Here is a 23144-nt window from a genome sequence, read left to right on the forward strand (position 1 = left end):
GTGTCTCAAACAGAATTGTAGGGATGCCAGTTCCAGGCAGAGGCGTTCCTCCCATTGGGCAAAGTGGGCAGTTGCCCAGGGCGCCAGCTTGTGGGGGGCGCCAAAAATGCAGGTGGGATTTTTTTGAATTTTCAGTGTTTTTTCTGTTTTTGGCCTGCAGGGGGTGCAGTTTTTAGGCTAGCACAGGGGTAGGGAACCTGCGGCTCTCCAGATGTTCAGGAACTACAATTCCCATCAGCCTCTGTCAGCATGGCCAATTGGCCATGCTGGTAGAAACAGGTAAGGCTATGGCTATCTGGAAAACTTGAGTTCTCAGGCTGCTGGCCTAAGAGGCCCCTCAGGGGAGTTTCAGGAGACTATCCTAATGATCACCCAGGTTTGGTGAGGTTTGGTTAGGGAGTCCAAGTTATGGACTCCCCATATAGGGAGGCAATCCCCATCCCCCCATTGTTTCCAATGGGAGCTAATAGGAGATGAGGAGCTACACCTTTGAGGTCCATAACTTTGGACCCCCTGAATAAACCACCAAACCTGGGTGAGCTATCATCAATGAGAACTCATGAAAGATACTCTGAGGCCCCAGTGCTGTAATTGCACCCCTGACAGCAGGCACACCCTAAATTTCCCCAGGTTCTCCTTTTAAATCCACCCCCTTCCTGCAAATGCCTGTTTTCTTTCTTTCATTCCTTCTTTCAATGCCTAATAAAGGTTGTTGTTGTTGTTGGGGGGCATCAAACTCAGGTTTTGCCCAGGGCTCCAGTTTGCCTAGGTACGCCACTGGTTCCAGGGTTGGTAATCCCTGCAGATTTGGGGATGGGGCCTAGGGAGGATAGTGGGAGGGTCTCAAAAGGGAATAATGTTGTATAGCCCGCCCACCCCAAAGCACCCATTTTTCTACTTCTGTCACTTGGAGATCAGCTGTAATTCCAAGGGACCTCCAGTCTTCACCTGGGGGGTTGGCAACGTTATGAATGGGGCTGGAACCTTGTCAGCAATGGTTCTCCCCATCCTTAAACACCCAAGCAGTTCTGCAATTAAGAGAGCCATGCAGGAAACTTGCAACCATGACTTAAAACTGAATTAATTCACATTCATCCCACCCTCCCATGGTTACTACTTTCCCCACTTTTGGTTATTTGTCTGTATTGGTATTTTAGGCTGTAACTTCCTTGGGAGCAGGGATCCCTTTGTTTTTGTTTATGAAAAGGCAACATCTGCACACTTAAATGCACTTTGTAAACCCATAAACATATAGTCTGTAGGCAATCGCTTTGAGAGAAAATGTGACGCATAATTACGCCAGTTCGCACTTGCATGATGCTTTAACAACTGTTCAGATTAGCACTGCAAAACGTGTTCATGTGCTCTTGCAGTTAAGGGTCCCAAGAATACAGCACCAGCACCAGGGAAGGCAACAAGAGTGTCTTTGAACATGTATAGAGTTCTTTTTGACTACCACTGAAGATTCCCTGTCAGCACAAACATAATTGCAGAACCTTAGCAGCCTAGCAAAGAAAGCTTCTCAAGATGTCAGACACCATACACCTCTCTGCCCTCTTGAAATCCCAGAATAAAAAAGAAATATAGTAACATTCTCTGCACTGCCGTTCCACTTTGTGGGTATGTCACCCAGAAGTGACATTGGGTTGTTCTAGGAATCACTGGAAACTTTATGGTAAAACCACAGAGTGCCTGGTTATTTGTAACTACCTAACCAGAACATGCCTTAAACACACACACACACACACACACACACACACACACACACACACACACACACACACACACACACACACAGAGAGAGAGAGAGAGAGAGAGAGAGAGAGAGAGAGAGAGAGAGACCCCTGATGTGTGACATTCCTTGAGGGATGTTTTTCTTCATTCCACAAGGTGTTTCCATGTAGCTCATAAAAGGATATTTAATGTGTGTGAATTCAAGGCCGCTTCGCATCCACACCCTCCTTGGAAAGGGTCGATATTTCCAAGGCTAAATGAGGAGGTGGGAAGGAAAGACATTTCCACATGCAACTTTGCAAAGAGCCACTAATCAAACATTCCAAAAGTAATGAGATTCAGGAGAGAAGTATCTAAAGGCAAGAGGAGCTTCTGAGGCATCTTTGTTAAATGCAGTGGAAAGGCCTACTTGAAAGGTTTGGCCAAAGCTCCTTTTTCCACCCATCGTTGAAAAAGAAAAAAAAAGAGGAAAGATGTTCCAGTTGGTTTATCTGACTCCTGCATTCAGTCAAACACTCACTCAGGGCTGAAGAAGAAGAAGAAGAAGAAGAAGAAGAAGAAGAAGAAGAAGAAGAAGAAGAAGAAGAAGAAGAAGAAGAAGAAGAAGAAGAAGAAGAAGAAGAAGAAGAAGAAGAAGAGAAGAAGAAGAAGAAGAAGAAGAAGAAGAAGAAGAAGAAGAAGAAGAAGAAGAAGAAGAAGAAGAAGAAGAAGAAGAAGAAGAAGAAGAAGAAGAAGAAGAAAAGGAGTAGGAGTAGGAGTTTGGACTTATATCCCACCTTTCTTTCCTGTAAAGAGACTCAAGGTGGGGATGAGAGAGTTCTGAAGAACTGTGACTGGCCCAAGGTCACCCAGCAGAAATGTAGGAGTGCGGAAACACATCTGGTTCACCAGATAAGCCTTTGCCACTCAGTTGGAGGAGTGGGGAATCAAACCCGGTTCTCCAGATTAGAATCCACCTGCTCTTAACCACTACACCATGCTGGTTCTATGGAGGGCGCCCCCATGTAGAAAGCTGCACTGCTGGTGACGGAGTTGTCCTGGGATGGGGTGGTGTCTGATCCTGTGGCTTCCTTGCCGATGGCAAGCAAATACCTTGAATGGGATGCTGTGAGCAGAAGCTGCAACCCACCAGCATTATCTGTGCCTCAATGCCACTTCAGAGGGAAACGTAGAAGTGATGTAGGGTAACTCTATGAATAACCAGATACTCTATGGTTGTACCATAGAGTTTTCAGTGTTTCCTAGAACTACCTAATGTCACTTCTGGGTCCCGTACCCCCAATGTGAAGTAGCAGTGCAGAGGATGTCATGCCCAACATATCCCCACCCACAACCTTCCTGCTGATTGCCAGGAACTGAATAGCAATAATTGTAGTAGTAGCGTAACAGCACTTTGACAGTCAGTAATGCTTCTGGCAATACCAGCAGTAACTGTTACTCTGAATAGTAGCCCTTAGGGAATTGTGAATGGGGAAATAGACAAGGTATGAGGAATTGTGGAAGGATTCCTGGGAACATAAGAATGGCTTTGCTAGTCCAAAGCAAGAGCCATCTCAACCAGCGCTCTGTTTCCAAAAGAGGCCAGCCAGATGCCTCTGGAAGCTTCCAAAGTAAACTTTTTTCTGCATCACATCCAGGATATGAAACCAAACTTAAGCCACTTCGTGCCTCTGACGCTTCAGCCTGCAATAAATCAGTTAGATATTTAAAGCACCACAGGTCTCTCTGCTTTTTGTACCACCGCTGACTAACATGGTTACTGTCCAGGAATCTGCCTCTATGGAGGGCGCCCCCATTTGTGATAAAAAGCTGAGCTTCCCAGCACATTCAGAATGAGTGCTATGGACCACCGAGTGGGGAAAGGGTGTTTTTAACGTGGCAGGAACCTAAGTATGAACACTGAACAAGTCACCCCTGTTTCAGAATGGAAAGTAAATTATCCTCCGGTCACATTCTTTAAGCATCCTTAGATTAGAAGAGGAGTCACTTCTGGTGGCAGAAGAAGAAGAAGAAGAAGAAGAAGAAGAAGAAGAAGAAGAAGAAGAAGAAGAAGAAGAAGAAGAAGAAGAAGAAGAAGAAGAAGAAGAAGAAGAAAAGAAGAAGAAGAAGAAGAAGAAGAAGAGTTTGTGTTTATATGCCACCTTTCTCTCTTGTAAGGAGACTCAAGGAGGCCTACAAACTCCTTTCCCTTTCTCTCCCATGACAGACCCCTTGTGAGGTAGGTGGGGCTGAGAACACTGTGACTAGCCCAAGGTCACCCAGGAACGTAGGAGTGTGGAAACACATCTGGTTCACCAGGAAAGCCTCTGCCACTCAGGCGGAGGAGTGAGGAATCAAACCAGGTTCTCCAGGTTAGAATCCACCTGCTCTTAACCATTACACCACGCTGGCAGCCAGGAATATGCAACTGCCCCTAGGGCAGTTACATCAGGGTCCCCTCATATTGAGGGGTCCTGCCATCCCCCCCCATGGGGGTAGGTTTTAAATTGGGGTCGGACGCCTTTTATTATGTATTATGGTTTTTTGCTGTTTTATGAGTTTTAAGCTATTTTATGGGATGGAGCCTATGTGTTTATATTTGTACGACCGCTCCTGTTGATGTTGTAGTGAATGTTGTTCACCGCCCGGAGCCCTTCGGGGATCGGGCTGTATACAAATTAAATAAATAATAATAATAATAATAATAATAAATAATATGTGTATTGTTATAGAATAAATCAGTTTATACAGAATCCCTTTGATGCACCTTATGAAGTACCCTCATGATTAGGGATATTCACATAATTTTTAAGGCATCATCTGCATTTGCCATTTGTTTTACGTGGCATTCCATACCCCTCCAAAGAGGACTTCCTACACCCCAGTGAGCAGTGAGCAATTTTATTGCAAATGCCAATCAGCATCCTAAGACACTCAAAATATTTGGTTCTTAAATGCTCAAAATGGTTGTAACTTATAGATTATTTTGCATTTGGGGGGCATGTGCATCGTTAGGCTGCTTTCCTGCAGCTGTCCCTGCGTTGCTCTGCCATCAGTTTTTGTCCAACCCATCCACAGGAAAAAAAAAATATTTTAAACATTTCTATGCTACCTTCGATGCTACCAGAAATCGTTTTCCTCAGCTGCTATGAGCCTCCAGGAAAAGGGAGATAGGCCAGCTGCTTGGTCAGTTTTCCAGTTTTGTCTGTGTTTGTTTGCTAGCCTCCCAAAGCTGAATGCATTCTATGTTTTAAACGTAAACATTAAACATCCACACTAGTGGTGGGATTCAAATAATTTAACAACCGGTTCCGGTGGTGGGATTCAAATAATTGAACAACTGGCTGTTCACAAGCATCATTTTAACAACCGGTTCTGCCGAAGTGGTGTGAACCGGCTGAATCCCACCACTGATCCACACCCATGTATATAATGGGAAGGAAAGCAACATGGGATAGCCCAATCTCATCAGATCTCAGAAGCGAAGCAGAGTTGGTATTGGGACGGGAGACCACCAAGGAAGCCTCTGCAGAGGAAGCCAATTGCAAACCACCTCTGCTTCCCACTTGCCTTGAAAGCTACTTGCTGAGATCACTACAGATCTGTAGTGACTTGAAGACACTTACATACATATGAAATAATTTAAATTTCAAACATGAAGAATACCTCTGTTCAGTGGTGGGATTCAAATAACTTAACAACTGGTTTTAGACAAGCACCATTTTAACTACCGGTTCTGCCGAAGTGGTGTGAACCGGCTGAATCCCACCACTGATCCACACCCATGTATATAACGGGAAGGAAAGCAACATGGGATAGCCCAATCTCATCAGATCTCAGAAGCGAAGCAGAGTTGGTATTGGGACGGGAGACCACCAAGGAAGCCTCTGCAGAGGAAGCCAATTGCAAACCACCTCTGCTTCCCACTTGCCTTGAAAGCCACTTGCTGAGATCACTACAGATCTGTAGTGACTTGAAGACACTTACATACATATGAAATAATTTAAATTTCAAACATGAAGAATACCTCTGTTCAGTGGTGGGATTCAAATAACTTAACAACTGGTTTTAGACAAGCACCATTTTAACTACCGGTTCTGCCGAAGTGGTGCGAACCGGCTGAATCCCACCACTGCCTCTGTTCCTCCGGTGCCTTCAATTGGATCATGAATACTGTGGCCATTCCATTCTCGCATGGCCACGCAGTGATCCAGTAAGTTCCGGGTCCAAATGAACAGTGTCCTAATGGTGATGCCGTTGAGGCAGCGCATATGTAAATCCAGCGAGCCAGTCAGTTATCAGTATGGGTCGACGGTGCCCGTCTGTACTGCCACCATGCTGAATGCTGCCACAGCACAGATGCAAATCTGCTCTCAGTGCTGCCCATATTAAATTGCAGACAAATCAACGTGATAGCGTGAGGTGCTTGACTCAAGAGCCAACAGGCATGGCGAGCACCGCAAGTCCCATTCTCGAGCAGCTTATTTGCAAAATTGAGTTCTTCCTGGTTCCTTGCAGCTTCAGTCTAACCAAACGCAACCTGTCCAGCTTCTACCTCATGTGTTTGCCTTGAATTTCGCCCAGAACAGGAAACAAAAATACCAGCAGTTCGCTTTATTGCTTGACCGAGACCAAAAAAAGAGCAGGGAGGTTAAGGGCAGAAAAAAAATATATTCCTAGAAAGTGTTCCTCTTCCACAGTGGCTGCTTTTTCTCTTCAGTCTAGGACAATTGTCCACACAACATATTTGGGGGTGGAGGGTGGGGGGGGAAAAATAGGATTTCAGGTCATATAGCTACAGCAGTTTCACAGAAAGTTCAATAAACTAAAAGAGGGCTCTTTTTAAAGTGGATATGAAAATATTTGCACTGGGCATTAAAACTATAATCAAAGCTGTGTGCACTCTGCCTTACGTTTTTTAAAATAATAATAATTCTGTGCCAAGAAAATTCAAATGCAGTGATCTGAATATGGAAAATTGAGTTGATCGGTCTTTGTTTACTTGGTTTTTAGATTCCCCTCAGTTCGTCTCTTGCATCTAGTGTCTGACTGGGGAGATTTGGGTTCAAATTCCGACGCAGCTATGAAGCTCATTGTTGTCCTTTCAATAAAGGCTATCTCTTACATTTCCTAGAGGAACCACCTTTGCAATCCACTTTCAGTGTATTTTTCAGTGGATTTTACTGTGTGAAAACAAAATCTGCTTTGCAAACCACCACTAAAGTGGAAGTGGATTGAAAGTGCATTATTTAGCATGTGTGAAAGCACTCGCACTGGACTTCTCAGATCCTTTAGTGCTGCCACCAATGCCTGTGAAATATAGGTTGGGTATGTACAGTTGCATGCGCACAAGCACAATGACTGTGACAGGAGCAGATACAATTGAAAAAGATGAGGCAAAGCAGTGCTTTAGTTAGAGTCCATTTGAGAAAATCTTGTTCAGAGCCCTCCAAATCCAGTCTGAAGCTAATACTGCCAAAGAAGTCCCTGAAACCTCCTGGTTAGAGAAGTGTGTGAGTTTTGCACCGTAAAGACCCTTCTGACTTGGCAAACCTATGAATTAATGACCTCCAAAACTTCCTGTCATTCACAGCTTTGCTCAGAGCTTGCAGACTGAAGGCCATCACTTCCCTTATTGTGATAGTCCGTCTTGTATAGGGCTTTCCTCTTTACTTGACGCCTTCAGAAAATTAGGGACCATGAATCAATAGCAGGAGTAACAGATAAAGCAGAACAGAAATCTTAACGAAGAAAACGTGCAATTGACATGGTTTTCCTTCCCTTCTCCCAATTGCAGTGGTTCTCAACCTTCCTAATGCCACGACCCTTTAATACAGTTCCTCATGTTGTGGTGACCCCCAAACATAAAATTATTTGTGTCTCGGTTCCTAAGACCATTGGAAAGGGTCATTTGACCCCCAAAGGCAGGAGTCTTCAAACTATGGCCCCCCACTTGGCTATACTGGCAGGGGCTGATGGGAATTGTAGTCCATGAACATCTGGAGGGCCATAGTTTGAAGACCCCTGCCCAAAGGGGTCGCGACCCGCAGGTTGAGAACCGCTGCCACAGAACATTCGCATGCATCCTTCCATTCTTGCGCCTCTTGGCCAACCAATCATCCTACTCAATAAATCTTACCTCCCACCCAAAGTTTGTTTCCTTCAACGCCGTCCTCGGAGAGGTCACGTAAGGCCCAAATCTTTCCCCAATTTCAATCTTCTTTTTGGTCCAGATGCCCAGTCCTGCACCCGGAATGGAGGACTCCCTCAGTTCAAAGTCGGGCGGGATCGGAATGTCGTCAGGGATGTAGACAGGAGCTTCGTAAGGTGAGCCTTCTTTGGGGTTGAAGTCCTCGCCCGTGGGGAAAGGGGATGGAGGTCCCACAGGGATGGGAGACATGATGCCGTCCTCCATCTCCTCGTCTGCACTCTCGCCTGCCAGGAGGTCTGCCTCAGTTTCATACATATTATTCACAATCTCGTTGTCACCTTTGGAGGAGAAGAGGCAGGGAAATGGTTGAAAGGATATGCAAGAAAAACACAGGAAGCTGCCTTGGTTTCAGTCAAATTACTGGTCTATCTAACCCGTACTGTCACTTATTGGAAGGAAAAGGCCTTTCCCAACAACCATCTCTTGAAACACTTTATCTGGATATGTTGGGGATTGAACCTGGGTTCTTCTGCATGCAAAGAATGAGCTCTGCCTCTGAGCTGTAACCTTTATAAGATCATTAGCCCTAGGACAATTCCACATGAGCAAATTTCAGACGATTTGGGGGTGAACCCTGGGGACAACAGGGTTTGGAGAAGGACATTGGTGGGATATAATGCCCAAGAGCCCACTCTCCAAAGCAGCCATTGGCTCTTTCCGCACAAACCTTAAAACATTTTAAGACAGGAAATGAAATGTTTCCTCCATGGAGTTCTGCGTTGCTTTTACCCCCCAAAGGTTTTATTTGCAGCCTCAAAACGTTTTACGTGAATCTCCTTTCAAAACAGATCTCTGGCTGAAATGTTTTGAAAACATCTTCAGTCTCTGGGTGTTCTATTGACTATGTTCCTCAGGCTGCTCTGCTTCCCGGAACTTCCTCCTGAGTGCCATTTTCTGAGCTAACTCAGTTCCCCCTCACCTGCCCATTTGCAGCATTTCTGTTTATTCTTTTATCACCCTGTGCAGATGCGCATGTGGGCTCGTGCACATCTCCCTGCGCAGGTCCGCACATGCTCACATCCGCATCTCCCTGCAGATCCGCACATGCACATCTCCCTGTGCAGATTCGCAGATGCGCACATGCACATCACCCTGTGCAAATTCGCATGTGGGCTCGTGCACATCTCCCTGCGCAGATATGCAGGTGCGCTCATCCAGCTTTCGCGCCCGAATGCGCCCGAGTGCGCGCAGCATCCACTCCTGCACGAATCGCACATGCTCACATCCCACATCTCCTGCAGGTCCGCTTTGTACACATCTCCCTGTGCAGATTAGCGAATCGCACATGCACATCACCTATTGCAGATGCGCGTGAACCGTGTACATCTCCTGCAGGTCCACACATGCTCACATCCACATCTCCCTGCAGATCCACGCCGCATCTCCTGTGCAGGTCGCGAATCTTGCCATCACCCTGTCTGGAATTAATGTGGGCTCGTGCACATCTCCCTGCGCAGATATGCAGGTGCGCTCATCCAGCTTTCCCTGCGCAGATACGCAGGTGCGCACATCCACATCTCCCTGCACAGATACGCACATGCTCACATCCACATCTCCCTGCAGGTCCGCACATGCACATCTCCCTGTGCAGATTCGCAGATGCGCACATGCACATCACCCTGTGCAGATGCGCATGTGGGCTCGTGTACATCTCCCTGCACAGGTCCACACATGCTCACATCCACATCTCCCTGCAGATCCACACATGCACATCTCCCTGTGCAGATTCGCAGATGCGCACATGCACATCACCCTGTGCAAATTCGCATGTGGGCTCGTGCACATCTCCCTGCGCAGATATGCAGGTGCGCTCATCCAGCTTTCCCTGCGCAGATACGCAGGTGCGCACATCCACATCTCCCTGCACAGATACGCACATGCTCACATCCACATCTCCCTGCAGGTCCGCACATGCACATCTCCCTGTGCAGATTCGCAGATGCGCACATGCACATCACCCTGTGCAGATGCGCATGTGGGCTCGTGTACATCTCCCTGCACAGGTCCACACATGCTCACATCCACATCTCCCTGCAGATCCGCACATGCACATCTCCCTGTGCAGATTCGCAGATGCGGCTCGTGCACATCTCCCTGCACAGATACGCAGGTGCGCTCATCCAGCTTTCCCTGCGCAGATATGCAGGTGCGCACATCCACATCTCCCTGCACAGATACGCAGGCGCGCACATTCACATCTCCCTGCTCAGATACGCAGGTGCGCACATCCACATCTCCCTGTGCAGGTCCGCACATGCTCACATCCACATCTCCCTGCAGTTCCGCACATGCACATCTCCCTGTGCAGATTCACAGATGCACAGATGCACATCACCCTGTGCAGATGCGCATTTGGGCTCATGCACGATCTCACTGGGGTCAATCTTCAAAGCATCGAGTATAGAATGCAGCATGAGACTGTGAAGCATTGAAGCACTGATTCAACACAGAAACACACCTTCCCTTCAAAAAAAATGTGGGAAAATCACTTAATGGCGGCCAGCTATTGTTTCGAGGGCGTGAGTGCAGACATACATCATTATAAAAGGAAAACATTTTAGAAACATTTTGAGGGATTTAGGCGGAACGGGCCAATATCTCCCAGGGAACTGGTCTCTAACATCTGGAGATCAGTTGAAATCCCAGGAGCTATTTAGCCTCCACCTAGAAGTTAGCAACTCTATCTAGGACCACTGCTGAAACTTATTTTGTAGGTCCAAGCACAGGAACAGTGAGGCAGGCCTCTCAAATGTGTCCACTAGTCTTCTTCCTCCAGCATCTAAAAGATCTCAGGTAGCAGCGCTGGAGAATACTGGAGAACCACCACCAAGCTGAGTAGGCAATGCTGAACGAGACACACCAATCACCAGACTCTGTGTAAGGTGATTTTGTGTATTAATGGGGGAGGGCTCGTAGTCCAAGGATTGGAGCATTTACTGTTCCTGAAGAAGGCTCCAGATTTGGTTCCTGGCATTTCAGAATACCTGAGGTTGGCAGGTGCTGGAAAGACCTTTATCTGCCAGAGACTCAAGAGAAGGTTCTCAGGTTCTGAAGGTAAAGGTAAAGGATCTCAGCATCGGGGGGGGGGGGGGGCGTTCCTCTGCTCAAGAACCTAAGGAGCCACCGCTAGTAAGAAGCAGGCTGTGATGAGCTAAAGTGAGCCAATAGTCCACATACATTACCTCAAACTCTGCATCCCTTCCCATGTGGTTGGGTTGCCAACCTCCAGGTAGGGCCTGGTGATCTCCCAGAATTACAACTGACCTCCAGAAGACAGAGATTGTTTGCCCTGGAGAAAATGGTGGCTTTAGAGGGTGACCTTGATGGACTTATACCCCACTGATGTCCCTCCCCACCTCAAATCCCACCCTCCCTAGGCTCCATCCCCCAAATTCCTGGAATTTCTCAACCTGGACTTGGCAACCCTATATGGTCAAAGGATTCAAGTGCCCTGCCTGGAGTTGTAGACGGTGCGCAGCTTCCTGGAATATAATCATGTTCTCTGTGGCAGCAGGAGTTTGGCTCAGAGTGATGTTCAAAGTTGAGACCTGGATTGGGTTCAGTGGGCCGCTCATGGAAGGTGAGCTGCTAGCCTGCTGTTCAAAGCTGGGCTCTTTTTTTTTGCACGCAGCCTGACAAACCCCAGAGAAGGTGTTTCTCCTTGAACATGACACCCTCCCCAGTCGGGGTGACTGCACTCCGATCTTCGCATGGTGCAACAGCCAGGTTTTCAAATGTTCCCCCTCGTCCCACTCCTGAAGCACAGAAAGAACACCACCCACGACTAACGAAGGGGGCTGCGGGTGGAAATGTTTTGCATGGCGAACGGGTTCCCGGAAAGGAGATTCGTAATCCATTTAGAATCGGAACCCCTTCAGGAAATACTTCAAGCCTGTTCTCCTTGACAAAAAAAGAAAAAGGGCCCGAACATTCAAAGTCATGTGGCTCTAAACACTTATTTAATTTAGGAGCATTCAGAAAAGTAATTATGAGCTCGGGAGTGGGAGGTGGTGTCTTTCTTTCCCTTCCACCGATGTGTGCTTCCAGTTCACAAAAGCCACAGCCGAAGCACAGCTGTTTCCTCCTCGTGGTAAAGTTCTTAGGTTGCTCAAGAGCGGGGGGGGGATCCCCCCCAAACAAAAAAAACAAAACACCCCACCCCCAGAAAACATTTAAATGGGACACGGGCCGAACAAAGGTAAAATTCTAAGTGGGAACAATTAGCTGCATTAGGCGGAGCTGGTGACCACATCGAGTGTCTGATCAAGGGGGATGCGTAGCACCCTCGACTGTTGCTGAGAATAAAGATGCTCAGTGCTTGACAGGATTGAACCTTGTGTTGGGTTCTCTGTTGTTACCTAACACACACAGAGGCACACATCCACACACAAACCGCACTAAATACCCTTAATCTAGCAGAGCTGTTTTTCCCAGAACAATTAGGAAATTAGCGTGATTATTTTAGCAAGCTGCAAATTACTACACTTAACTGGATTGCAAAGAAAATGCCATTATACAAACACTCGTCAGTTAAAGCCAGTTTGGGCTGTTGTGGAGGGGAGGGGAGGGGGGCAAAATGCACGGGAAGAAAAATTAGCAACCTGTTCAATAAGGTTCAGAAGACTGCAGAGTTTATTTTTAAAATGCTGGTTCCAACTTTTAAAACCTCACTTTGAAAACAGTTTCCCTGGGATTTCCAGCACCCATTTAGACTCATCGGTCCAATACTGAAGGTCAATTTCCAATGCATCTCAACCACTTGAAACACAGTGGATAACCAGGGGGTGGGGTTTCCTGTGGCAGTGTGCAGTTTTTTTTATTCCCTTCCAAATGGGTTACCATTTTCTGGCCTTAAGAGCAGTGTGCCATCACTTTTAGGGGAAATCCAGAAGTGACAGCGGTCTTCTCTAGGAACTGCCAGAAACTCTATGGTTTTCATGGACGACATACCAGGGGGAAAAAATTGACCTATGACATGCACTCAGCAATTCAACGTATACTTGCTATAGGGCATAGGTGTCAAACTTGCGGCCTTCCAGATGTTATGGACTACATTTCCCATCATCCTCTGCCAGCATCATGCTGGCAGGGGATTATGGGAACTGTAGTCCATAACTTCTGGAGGGCCACGAGTTTGACACCTGTGCTATAGGGTATGAAATGGCATTGTGTAAACAGAGTAGGCTATTAGTGTTAATATGTGGGCACTGATATGCACTAAAGCCAAGATGCATCTACAAGCCACCTTCACCCTAAAAAAATGACAACCCCAGCAATCTCAAACTAACAACAATTAAACCTGGCATCTCCCAAAGACAAAAACAGGAACAAAATTCATTATAACAAGGCGCAGGCAGCATAACAAAAAAAAATACTTCAATGCTCAGGAAATAGGGACAGTTTCTCTTTCTCTTTTGCTGTCAAGTCACAGCTGTCTTACGGTGACCCCTGGTGGGGTTTTCAACTCAAGAGATGTTTGGAGGTGGTTTGCCATTGCCTGCCTCCACATCACATTCCTGGTATTCCTTGGAGGCCTCACATCGAAATACTTGCCATGGCCAACCATGCTTAGCTTGAGATCTGACAAGATCAGGCTGGCATGGGCTATCCAGGTCAGGGTGGGGACGGTTGGCTATAATCCATTAGATCTTTTCAGAGACTGAATTCAGATCAACCAGGAGACTGGTCACCATATCAAGATGGTGCACAACCTGAGGCGTAGCGCCCACGGGGTGGGGGCACGCGTGATGCCCCAGGCAGAGCTGCAGTGGGGGCGTGGCCAGGCCATGGAAGGGGCAGGGCGGGGCATTCCGGAGCAGGGGCAGGAGGCGCCGTGGCTGGGGCACAGGGCTTGTGCATGCCCTGGGTGCAGTTTCCCCCTTGCTCTGCCACTATGCACAGCCCACATTTATATCTGCCATCAGGGACCAATTGGGGGCAGGAGCATTTGGGGACAAACTGATGTAAAGAGTTGTGATATTATTTACAGACAATCACCTGGAACTAACATGACCATGTCCTCTGACACTCTAGGAATTCCCCTACTCATTTTGGCTCCACCTGCCCCATTGAGAAGGATGCAGGCCAGAATGTGGGAATGACAGGTTGCATGCAAGGAAAGCAACCTAATAAGTCAACCTAGAAAACTTCCAATGTACACAGTCAGCCTGTTGTCTGAATGGGACCCACAATTTGCATGCATATAGAGGTTTGGTAAACCAGGAATTTCGAAAAAACAGTGGTTGGTTTGCGAATTTGTGTGTGCAAAACACGTGTGCTGCCCCTTGTTCAGACAATGTGACAACTGCGCCTACTGAGAAGTTTGACATTTGGTTGCAGGCTTCATGGTATGTGCGGACATAACATCTGAAAGACGCTTCGGTGTAGAACATACTCAAAGAACACAAACCTAGTGTTCCATCTGTGAAAACGGAAAGATATATTGGGAACTGAGGTGGGACACCAAGACTTTGCCCACAATTACCTGCAAGTCTTTCCTTAAAAAAACAAACCCACTGTGGATATAGGTGACAACTGGCTGGAACACACTGGGGCGACACATTTCCCTTCTACCCATTCAGCATGAAGCTGCAGACCCCTGCTTTCTTTGCCGTGTTTTTCCCTCCCTCCCACCCCCTCCCCAGAATAACAATCCAACAACTGCTTCATTGTGGGCTCTGGAGCAATGCGCGGGACTCCTAGCGAGAATATTAATGGCTGACCTCTGATGTAATCGGGAAAAGGGGGGGGAGTCGTGCCCAACCAAAATTGCAGTTTTCACTTCAGCATAGCAAGGTATTTTGTGCTGTCAAATCAGAGTGCAGCAGTTATAACCATGAAGCTAGACTTTTGGAAATGAATCTTTCATCCCTTTTATATCTTCAGAATGGAACTTGGCCATCCAAGAAATATTTCCTCCTCCTCTTTAGAGGCCTTACAACAATTCCTCCTACAATCATTGCTTGGGATTACTAGAAGGATGAAGGAGGTGGAAAACTTCGGTTGTGTGTCATGTGTTTTTACTGACAGGGGCGGTGGGGGTGGGGGGGGAGATACACCTATGGCATGGAACCTTGTATTTCAGGGAAGGAACGAAGACAGCAATCTTGATTATGCAAACATGCCCCCAGAAACAAGCTTTTTCAAAAGTATTATGTGCCATAATCCTGAAAATACTTGTGGTTGCAGTAAATGTTTCTGCTCTGGGTATTAGCAAGTCAAATTGTTTTCCACTCTGTGATTAGCCTTCTTTGCATTTATGAAACCGGGAATCCAACTGAGTTGAGGAGGGGGAAAAATGGGTTCAAGAGCAGAGCTCAACCTGCAAGAGAGGGGACTTGACACAGGAATAGGAAATAACAGAGGCAGGGCACTGTTTCTGAGCTAGATCGTCACTCCTTCTGGCATTCCACAAATGACAAGAGGGATATTCTTGTGACACCCCCTTGCGCATGACAAGGTTTATCATCTAAGCTCCCCCTCTTTTATTGACCCTTGCTGAAATCTCCATTCTACCTGCTGTATTAGGTGAAAGAATAACAGCCTCTCCGACACCAGCACAAATGCCAAGACAGAGACTCAGTTCAGACATAATGTGAAACCACAGTTTATTTCAGCTGTGGTGAGCTTGGGAAACCAGGCTTTAGTTTGCAGACAATAATTTCAGACAGATGGCTGTGTAGTGTTACCTGCTCTGGCTTGGAAAAAATTCTGAAATATTGGGGCCAGTGTCTAGTGGGAGGGAGTTTGTGGAGGGGTCCTGAGTGGGGTATAGTGGGGCCATATAATCCACCCTCCAAACCAGCCATTTTCTCTAGGGGAGAACATTCAACAACTCTATTAAAGGCACCCATCTAAAAGTGACAATAAAATCTTTTCAAGAATACTAGACTCCTGACCAACATCATAAGCATATCAATGGCACCCAACTCAAAAGCAATGGTTAATCTCCCTAGGCAGTCTCATGTAGACCATAGAGACCACAAGGGCCATTGAGTTCAACCGCCTGCCATGCAGGAAGACACAGTCAAAACACTTCTGACAGATGGCCATCCAATCTCTGTTTAAAAACCTCAGAAGAAGAAGAAGAAGAAGAAGAAGAAGAAGAAGAAGAAGAAGAAGAAGAAGAAGAAGAAGAAGAAGAAGAAGAAGAAGAGGAGGAGGAGGAGGAGGAGGAGGAGGAGGAGGAGGAGGAGTTTGGATTTATACCCTACCTTTATCTCCTGTAAGGAAACTCAATGTGGCTTTCAAGCTCCTTTCCCTTCCTCTCCCCACAACAAATACCCTGTGAGGTAGGTGGTGCTGAGAGAATTCTGAGAGAACTATGACTAGCCCAAGGTCACCCAGTAGGAATGCAGGCGTGTGGAAACACATCTGGTTCACCAGATAAGCCTCTGGGAATCAGGAGCAGGACTGAGGAATCAAACCCAGTTCTCCAGATTAGAATCCACCTGCTCTTAACCACTACACCATGCTGGCTCTCAACCCTCCGAGGCAGCATATTCCACTGTTGAACAACTCTTATTATCAGGAAGTTCTTCCTAACGTTTAGGTGGAATGTCTTTTCCTGCACCTTGAACCCATTACTCCTTGTCCTAGTTCCTGGAGCAGCAGAAAACAAGCTTACTCCATCTTCAACATTAAACCACGGAGGGAAGAGAAAAAAATCCTAGGTCATATAATATAGAAATTCCATAAAGGATGCTACAAGAAGAAGAGTTTGGATTTTTATCCCCCCTTTCTCTCCTGCAGGAGACTCAAAGGGGCTGACAATCTCCTTGCCCTTCCCCCCTCACAACAAACACCCTGTGAGGTGGGTGGGGCTGAGAGAGCTCCGAGGAACTGTGACTAGCCCAAGGTCACCCAGCTGGCATGCGTGGGAGTGTACAGGCTAATCTGAATTCCCCAGATAAGCCTCCACAGCTCAAGTGGCAGAGCTGGGAATCAAACCCGGTTCCTCCAGATTAGATACACGAGCTCTTAACCTCTTGCACCACTGCTGCTCCTACAAAGGACCACCAGAAATCCACGTGGAAGTAACAGAAAGGCTGCCGATGACCACATACAAAAATAAATTCAAAATGGACTGATTTCTACACCCCTAATTTTAACAATTCCCTATTTTGCAGGGCTGTTGTACTCAAGAAGAACACCGTGTAAAGTTTGGAACGCTCTAAAATGTCATTTCCAGCAATGTGTGGATATCATTATGTTTATATTGTATCAGTTACTTCCTCTTCCTATTGGACGTGTTTTCAAACATCAGAAGCGGCCCCTGACATTGCAGGATCAGGTCTGCAGCAATGTTGGGAGATTTCTTCCCGTTACGCTTTCGTCTGATACATGGCAGTCCTCCAAGGCTCAAGTTTGGCAGACAGCTGAAGAACTGGATGTTCACAGAAAGTGGCGAGGAGGGGCAGGGGCATTTTTACTTGCACATAAAGTAGCAACAAGCTTTCAGTCGCACAAGGCAGCCAGCTAAGGAGAAGATTCTCCAGAAGGGTTTGTTAGCATACAAATGTGGCATACAGAGGAAAACAGAAGTACAGTTTCATTCTCTGTAAATGCCGAGAGAAGAATTTCAGGAAGTGGATTTATGGAAAGGAAGTGGGCACAGAGCAATATCTCCAACCAAATGCAAAGTTAAAAAGATGAAGAATCTCTAAGTTAAAAGATGAAGAATCTCGAAGGCTTTCACGGCCGGAATCAGCTGGCTACTGTAGGTTTTCCAGGCTGTGGAGCCATGGAAAACCCCCAACAGCTACATGAAAAATCTCCTAAAAATGTAAAATACTTTTTATTTTGTTTCATTGAAGCATACATACACAAAGATAAAAAGGGCCAAATATTATTTTTTAAAATAAATAAATTAAAAGTTCTGCATCTTACAAAGCTGGTAACAAATTTATTTGGACCGAGATTTGAAACAAACTCATCCCTTGGGATGATAGCAAAAATTAAGTAACTCCCAAAAGCTGTGTGTATATTGCTAAGTCGTGGAGCTGTAAAACTGCTGCAAAGCTGCTATAAAATTTCCTACTAGAAAATTCTGTAAAATCCAACTATCGGAATCACAACTGCTGCTCCCAGTCATAATATTTAACATTCATGTTGGGCTTTAAAAATGCCCAAAGGTTTTCACATTCGCTATCACAGTCATCCTTAACCACAGTCATATCTATAACCTTTGGCATTTATAGATCATTTTCGTGTCCACAACACTTTATATACACAAGGTATAACATGGTGGTGGTAGAGTCATCAAATCATATGTGATGCTTGGCAACCCATCATGGGTTTTACAAGGTAAGAGACAACTGTTTGCCTCTGCAACAAAACCCTGGACTTCCTTGGTGATCTCCCATCCAAGTACCAGCATGGTGTACTGGTTAAGAGCAGGTGGATTCTAATCTGGAGAACCGGGTTTGATTCTCCACTCCTCCACCTGAGTGGCAGGGGCTTATCTGTTGAACCAGATGTGTTTCCAGATTCCTACATTCCTGCTGGGTGACCTTGGGCTAGTCACAGTTCTCTCAAAACTCTCTCAGCCCTGCCTACCACAGAAGGTGTCTGTTGTGGGGAGAGGAAGGGAAGGAGCTTGTAAGCGACCTTGAGTCTCCTTACAGGAGAGAAAGGTGGGGTAAAAATCCAAACTCCTCCTCCTCCTCTTCCTCCTCCTCCTCTTCTTCTTCTTTACTACTACTACTACTACTACTACTACTACTACTACTACTACTACTACCACCCTGTACAATTATAGGTAATATGCAGGAGGCAGATATACCAATGCACCAAAGGAATAGTGCATGTTCAGTTTCCAAATTAGTTTTAGATATTCTGCTAGTTTAACTAGAATTAAAGAAAAGGAGACTACAGCAAAGAATGGATTTCTGGAGGTGGTGGGGAAAGGAACAGACCGGGAGAAACCAATTCATCCCAAAATAAGCATAAACCTCCATACATTTCCATAGAGTCTGAGTGGAGGAGGAAAAAAGACTTTGCAGAAATACCAGACTTTGTTGCATCCATAAAGGAAGTGCTCTTTGCAACTTAGTAGAATACGCCCAAAGTTCATGGTGCTATCAGGTCTCAGTACTGGTGATTTCTTTCCTCCACTTGGACTGGAATTGCGTTTGGTTTCTAGTTACACTTGGAAACATTCGAGAAAGGAACATTTCACACCTTCAGCAAAACAAGAGGGAAAATGAATCTTGTGCCAGTCTGTGGGATCCAAGTGGAGCAGAGGCATCTGAGGGCTCACCTCTACCAAAACAAGTTCTCCTGGTCTTGAGTACTGCTATGGGGAAAATGCTTGGTTCAGAGCCATTGGACTGTAAAGGGAAATCAGTTGGGAAATAGACTAGAAAGAGGAGGGAATGAAATAATTACAGTGGTACCTCGGTTTTCGTCGATAATTCGTTGGAAAGGAATCGACGAAAACCGAGGCACCATTTCCCATAGGAATCAATGTAAATCCAATTAACCTATTCCAGGCACTCCAAAAAGTGCCTCAAATGGATTAATTGGCTTCCTCAAACCCCAGCCAGCTGGGAGGCAGAGGGAGCTCCTTATTTGGGCAGTGACACCCCCTGATGTCACTGCCCAAATAAGGAGCTCCCTCTTCCTCCCCGCTGGGCTTCCTCAAACCCCAGCCAGTTTAGTTTTCATGGACTTTTTCTGGGCAAACTTTTTCCTGGGTTTGAGGATGAAAACCAAGGCAACCGACGAAGACCGAGACAAATTTTGCCCAGAAAAAGTCAACAAAAACTGAAACCGATGAAAACCAAAGTCAATGATAACTGAGGTACCACTGTACAGGTGGGGCTAGGAGGACCGAGCAATAACATATTGCAAGAAACATAAGATGAGCCCCACTGAACCAGATCAATTGCCCATCTAGTCTACGGCTGCCAATTTGGGGTTGGGTAATTCCTGGAGACTTGTGGGTGGAGCACACAAGGCACAGAATGTGCCCTCCAAAACTGCCATTTTCTAACTGTTTTCTGGAGAGCAGATGTCAACCCAAGAGATCCCCAAGCCCCCACTAGGAAGTTGGCAACCCTAATCTAGTCCAGCATCCAGTTCTCCATTTCAGTCATCCAGAAACCCCCGAAGACCAGGAAACAGAAACACAGAGAACAAAAAATCTTTTCCTGATGTATTTCCCGGCCACATACACACACACCACTAGCACGTTGAGATACATTGCCTCAGAGCATGGCTTCCCCCATTCAGCCATCTTGCCTCATAGCCATTGGAGCACTCAATATGTCTATTCTCCTTTTACAGCCCTCTAAGCAGTGGTGGGATTCAAATAATTTAACAACTGGTTCCGGTGGTGGGATTCAAATAATTTAATAACTGGTTGTTTACAAGCACCATTTTAACAACCAGTTCTGCCAAAGTAGTGCGAACCTGCTGAATCCCAGCACTGCCTCTGAACTAGTGGTATCATTGCATCTTCTGACAAGGAGCTCTGTAAGTTATTTATTTTGTGCCTGAAGTACAATTTACTTCCTTTCACCTGAACCCTGCCACCCATCAACTTTATTAGATGACCAAAGTTCTGGAATTATCTGCACCTGGACATCCACCATAATGTTATTATTATGGGAGAAGAAAAAGTTCTACCTACTGTCTTTACACCATGAAGGTCTACACAGTGTAGACCTCTGTCATGTCACCCCCTTGATTAGCTTCCTTTCTACCTAATAAGTCCTTCGTTCTGCTTTTCCTAATCGCAAAGATGCCGCAACTCAGTTACCAATTGAGGTATCCCTTTGCTGCCCGCTGTATGAAATCTTTTTGAAAAACAACAACCGGAACAGCCCACAACTGTCCAAATAATAGAGGCTATTTGATTTGCTATCAGAATTTTATGTGGACAGTTCTATTAAGAAACGGCTTTGAATTCGCAAGACGCAGAGCGGCAGAAATCTGCATAAGAAAAGTTTTATTATTCCAAACTCCACTTAGAAAAGCCTTCTATGACATAATGTAAAACTTGGTTGTGTGGATTTTTTTAAAAAAAGACTGACTGTGTATTCAATTTCTGCAGGTTAAATGAAGGTGTTTTCTTTTATTAAAAGGGTTTCTGCTGGAGGAACGGAAGCCAAAGCTTGTAACAATATTTCAAAGTGTTTCTTAATGCACATTTGTCTTTTGTGAAACCAGCAGGAAAAGTGTCTAAATACTTCTCTAAATGCCAGTATTATATTTCCTGCAAAAATCGAGTTCAGCCAGGCATCAAATGTATTTCTGCACGCAGAAGTCTATTAGGATCTTTCACCGGCAGTTCCCGTCCGCAGCTCCCTCATACCTGTTCCTTTTCTAACCTAGTCTTGATATCTTGCCTGTGCCACTGTGCAAGATATTGCTCCAATGCAGCCAGAATGTCAAGAGGATCTATTGCGATCAGCAAGATTCAAAGTTGGCTCCGATGCATTTTTGTCCCGGGTCTAAAAACAAACGCTGGCATATTTTAACTAGATGTTATGAAGACGATGAACTGCAAGAAAAAACTATTTGAGGACCAAGTTTGGCAAAAGACCAAGCTGGGCAATTAATCAGTGAGATTTGTCTCTTTCCAGTCTGAATACACTCGGAATGCCAACGACATAGGGACCCTCCAGGGGAAATCTGTCAGGGCACCACTTCTTATTTTTTTGTTAAGGGGCAAACATGTTAAATCTTTGGAGTGTGAGAACACTTCTAAGGAACAATTCGAGAAACTGGGACGAAAGAAGTAGCAAGGGAAATACAGTTCCTTGAGAAACATGGGTTCTTCTGGAGAGGGAAGAGCTGATGGGGCCAAAGTTGCTTATTTTGGAATTTCTGTGCTGGTGTTTTCTCACAAGTCTCCCATGAACATCTAAAGCTGGCTTCTATTGGCAGACCTTTGGTCTGTCAAATTCCATGTTGTCTGCTCTCACTGGCTCCCAAAGTCTGTGGCAGAGGGGTGTTTGATTCCCCACTCCTCCACCTGAGCGGCAAAGGCTTATCTGGTGAAACAGATGTGTTTCTGCACTCCTATCTCCTGCATATGAAAAAGGTGCTCTATCACCAATCCACAGCTTCTCTCCATGAGAATCTGCCTCATGTGAGTTACCGTTCTTGCTGGTTCTTTTCTCTCTCTCTTTTTTTTACAATGCTTATGCCATTTATGTGTACACAGCCTTTTAGTGCCACCCAGGTGCCATTTATGAGCACATACCATATCCCTCTTTTTTTCTGCTTTGGAATCAGCCAGGCACATCTCAGAGTGGATGGACGTTACTTTCTGTTTTTCACCAGCGCTGGCCAATCAGTCCTGAGCAAATCCCCCTTCCCTTCAAAGGGGGAGAGGGAGAGGGAAAGGCTCCTTTGAGTCTGACTCTGGGCAGAAAGTTTTAAATGTTAGCAGCTGCAGGTAATGGACTTCCTGATGTCTGGATGTGGCCTAAAGCACCATGCAGTATACATCAGCTTCTTACAAAGACTGCAGAACCCTAGCTATATTTTGAACTATTGATAACCTAATGTAAAGTGTGCTTTCCCTTGTGTATCTGTAGCCAGAAAAAGCCAAAATCTCCTTGCTTTGCTAAAACAGTGCAGGACAGAAACTAACCAGGACGGGGGGTTCAGAACATGGTCCTTGATACAAAAAGTGAGATATTACAAAGTCTATTCTGATTTCCATCTCTGAAAAGTATTTGACTATGGGAAAAACAAATCTTCTGTCATGATATCCTCAGTATTTTTTAAAAAGCTGTTGCTTTCTCGAGCCACTGATAATAATGAATTCCTGCAAATAAACACCACTTTTAATATTTATTAAAGCAAGTTTGGAGGGGGGATATACACGCTTCATTTAAGCATGTGAAACTTGGAACTAGTGCAGTATCAAAAACACTGACTTCTGCCCCAAACAGATGCGGGGAAATGTCGAAGGTCGGAGTCGCCAGTTTTTCAAAACCTTCCCTTCTCTGATGAAAACGGGTGCCATGTAATAAATTCTGGAGGTCTCATGCAGGAAAACTCCTTACCAATTTGGAGGAAACACAAAAAAGTTACAGAAACCATGCTGGATTTTTTTAAAAAAAGAAAAGAAAAGAAGCCCTCTTCAATAGAGACAGAAATCATGCCATTTTCCTTGCAAATCCGGCCATGTCAGCTTTGATAAAAGCATGGAAAAAGTTTCCAGTTCAGTGAAAAGTTCTTTCAGGTGGAAATGTAAGAAAAT

General features: G+C 45.6%; 1 protein-coding gene across 7 annotated transcripts in view; it reads right to left on the reverse strand.

Annotated features, from left to right (window-relative positions):
* Positions 1-23144, reverse strand: part of PRDM16 (PR/SET domain 16) — a 404189-nt gene that overhangs the window by 238258 nt on the left and 142787 nt on the right. For 6 of the 7 annotated variants that reach the window (XM_048518723.1, XM_048518722.1, XM_048518721.1 and 3 more), the window contains one exon: positions 7853-8202. The exons of the other annotated variant lie outside the window; for it this stretch is intronic. In XM_048518723.1, the coding sequence (XP_048374680.1) occupies positions 7853-8202 (350 nt within the window). The remainder of the gene's footprint in view (positions 1-7852; positions 8203-23144) is intronic. 7 annotated transcript variants of the gene reach the window in all.

This window comes from Sphaerodactylus townsendi, linkage group LG16, assembly GCF_021028975.2.
Source record: "Sphaerodactylus townsendi isolate TG3544 linkage group LG16, MPM_Stown_v2.3, whole genome shotgun sequence".
In the NCBI taxonomy this organism is placed as follows: Eukaryota; Metazoa; Chordata; class Lepidosauria; order Squamata; family Sphaerodactylidae; genus Sphaerodactylus; species Sphaerodactylus townsendi.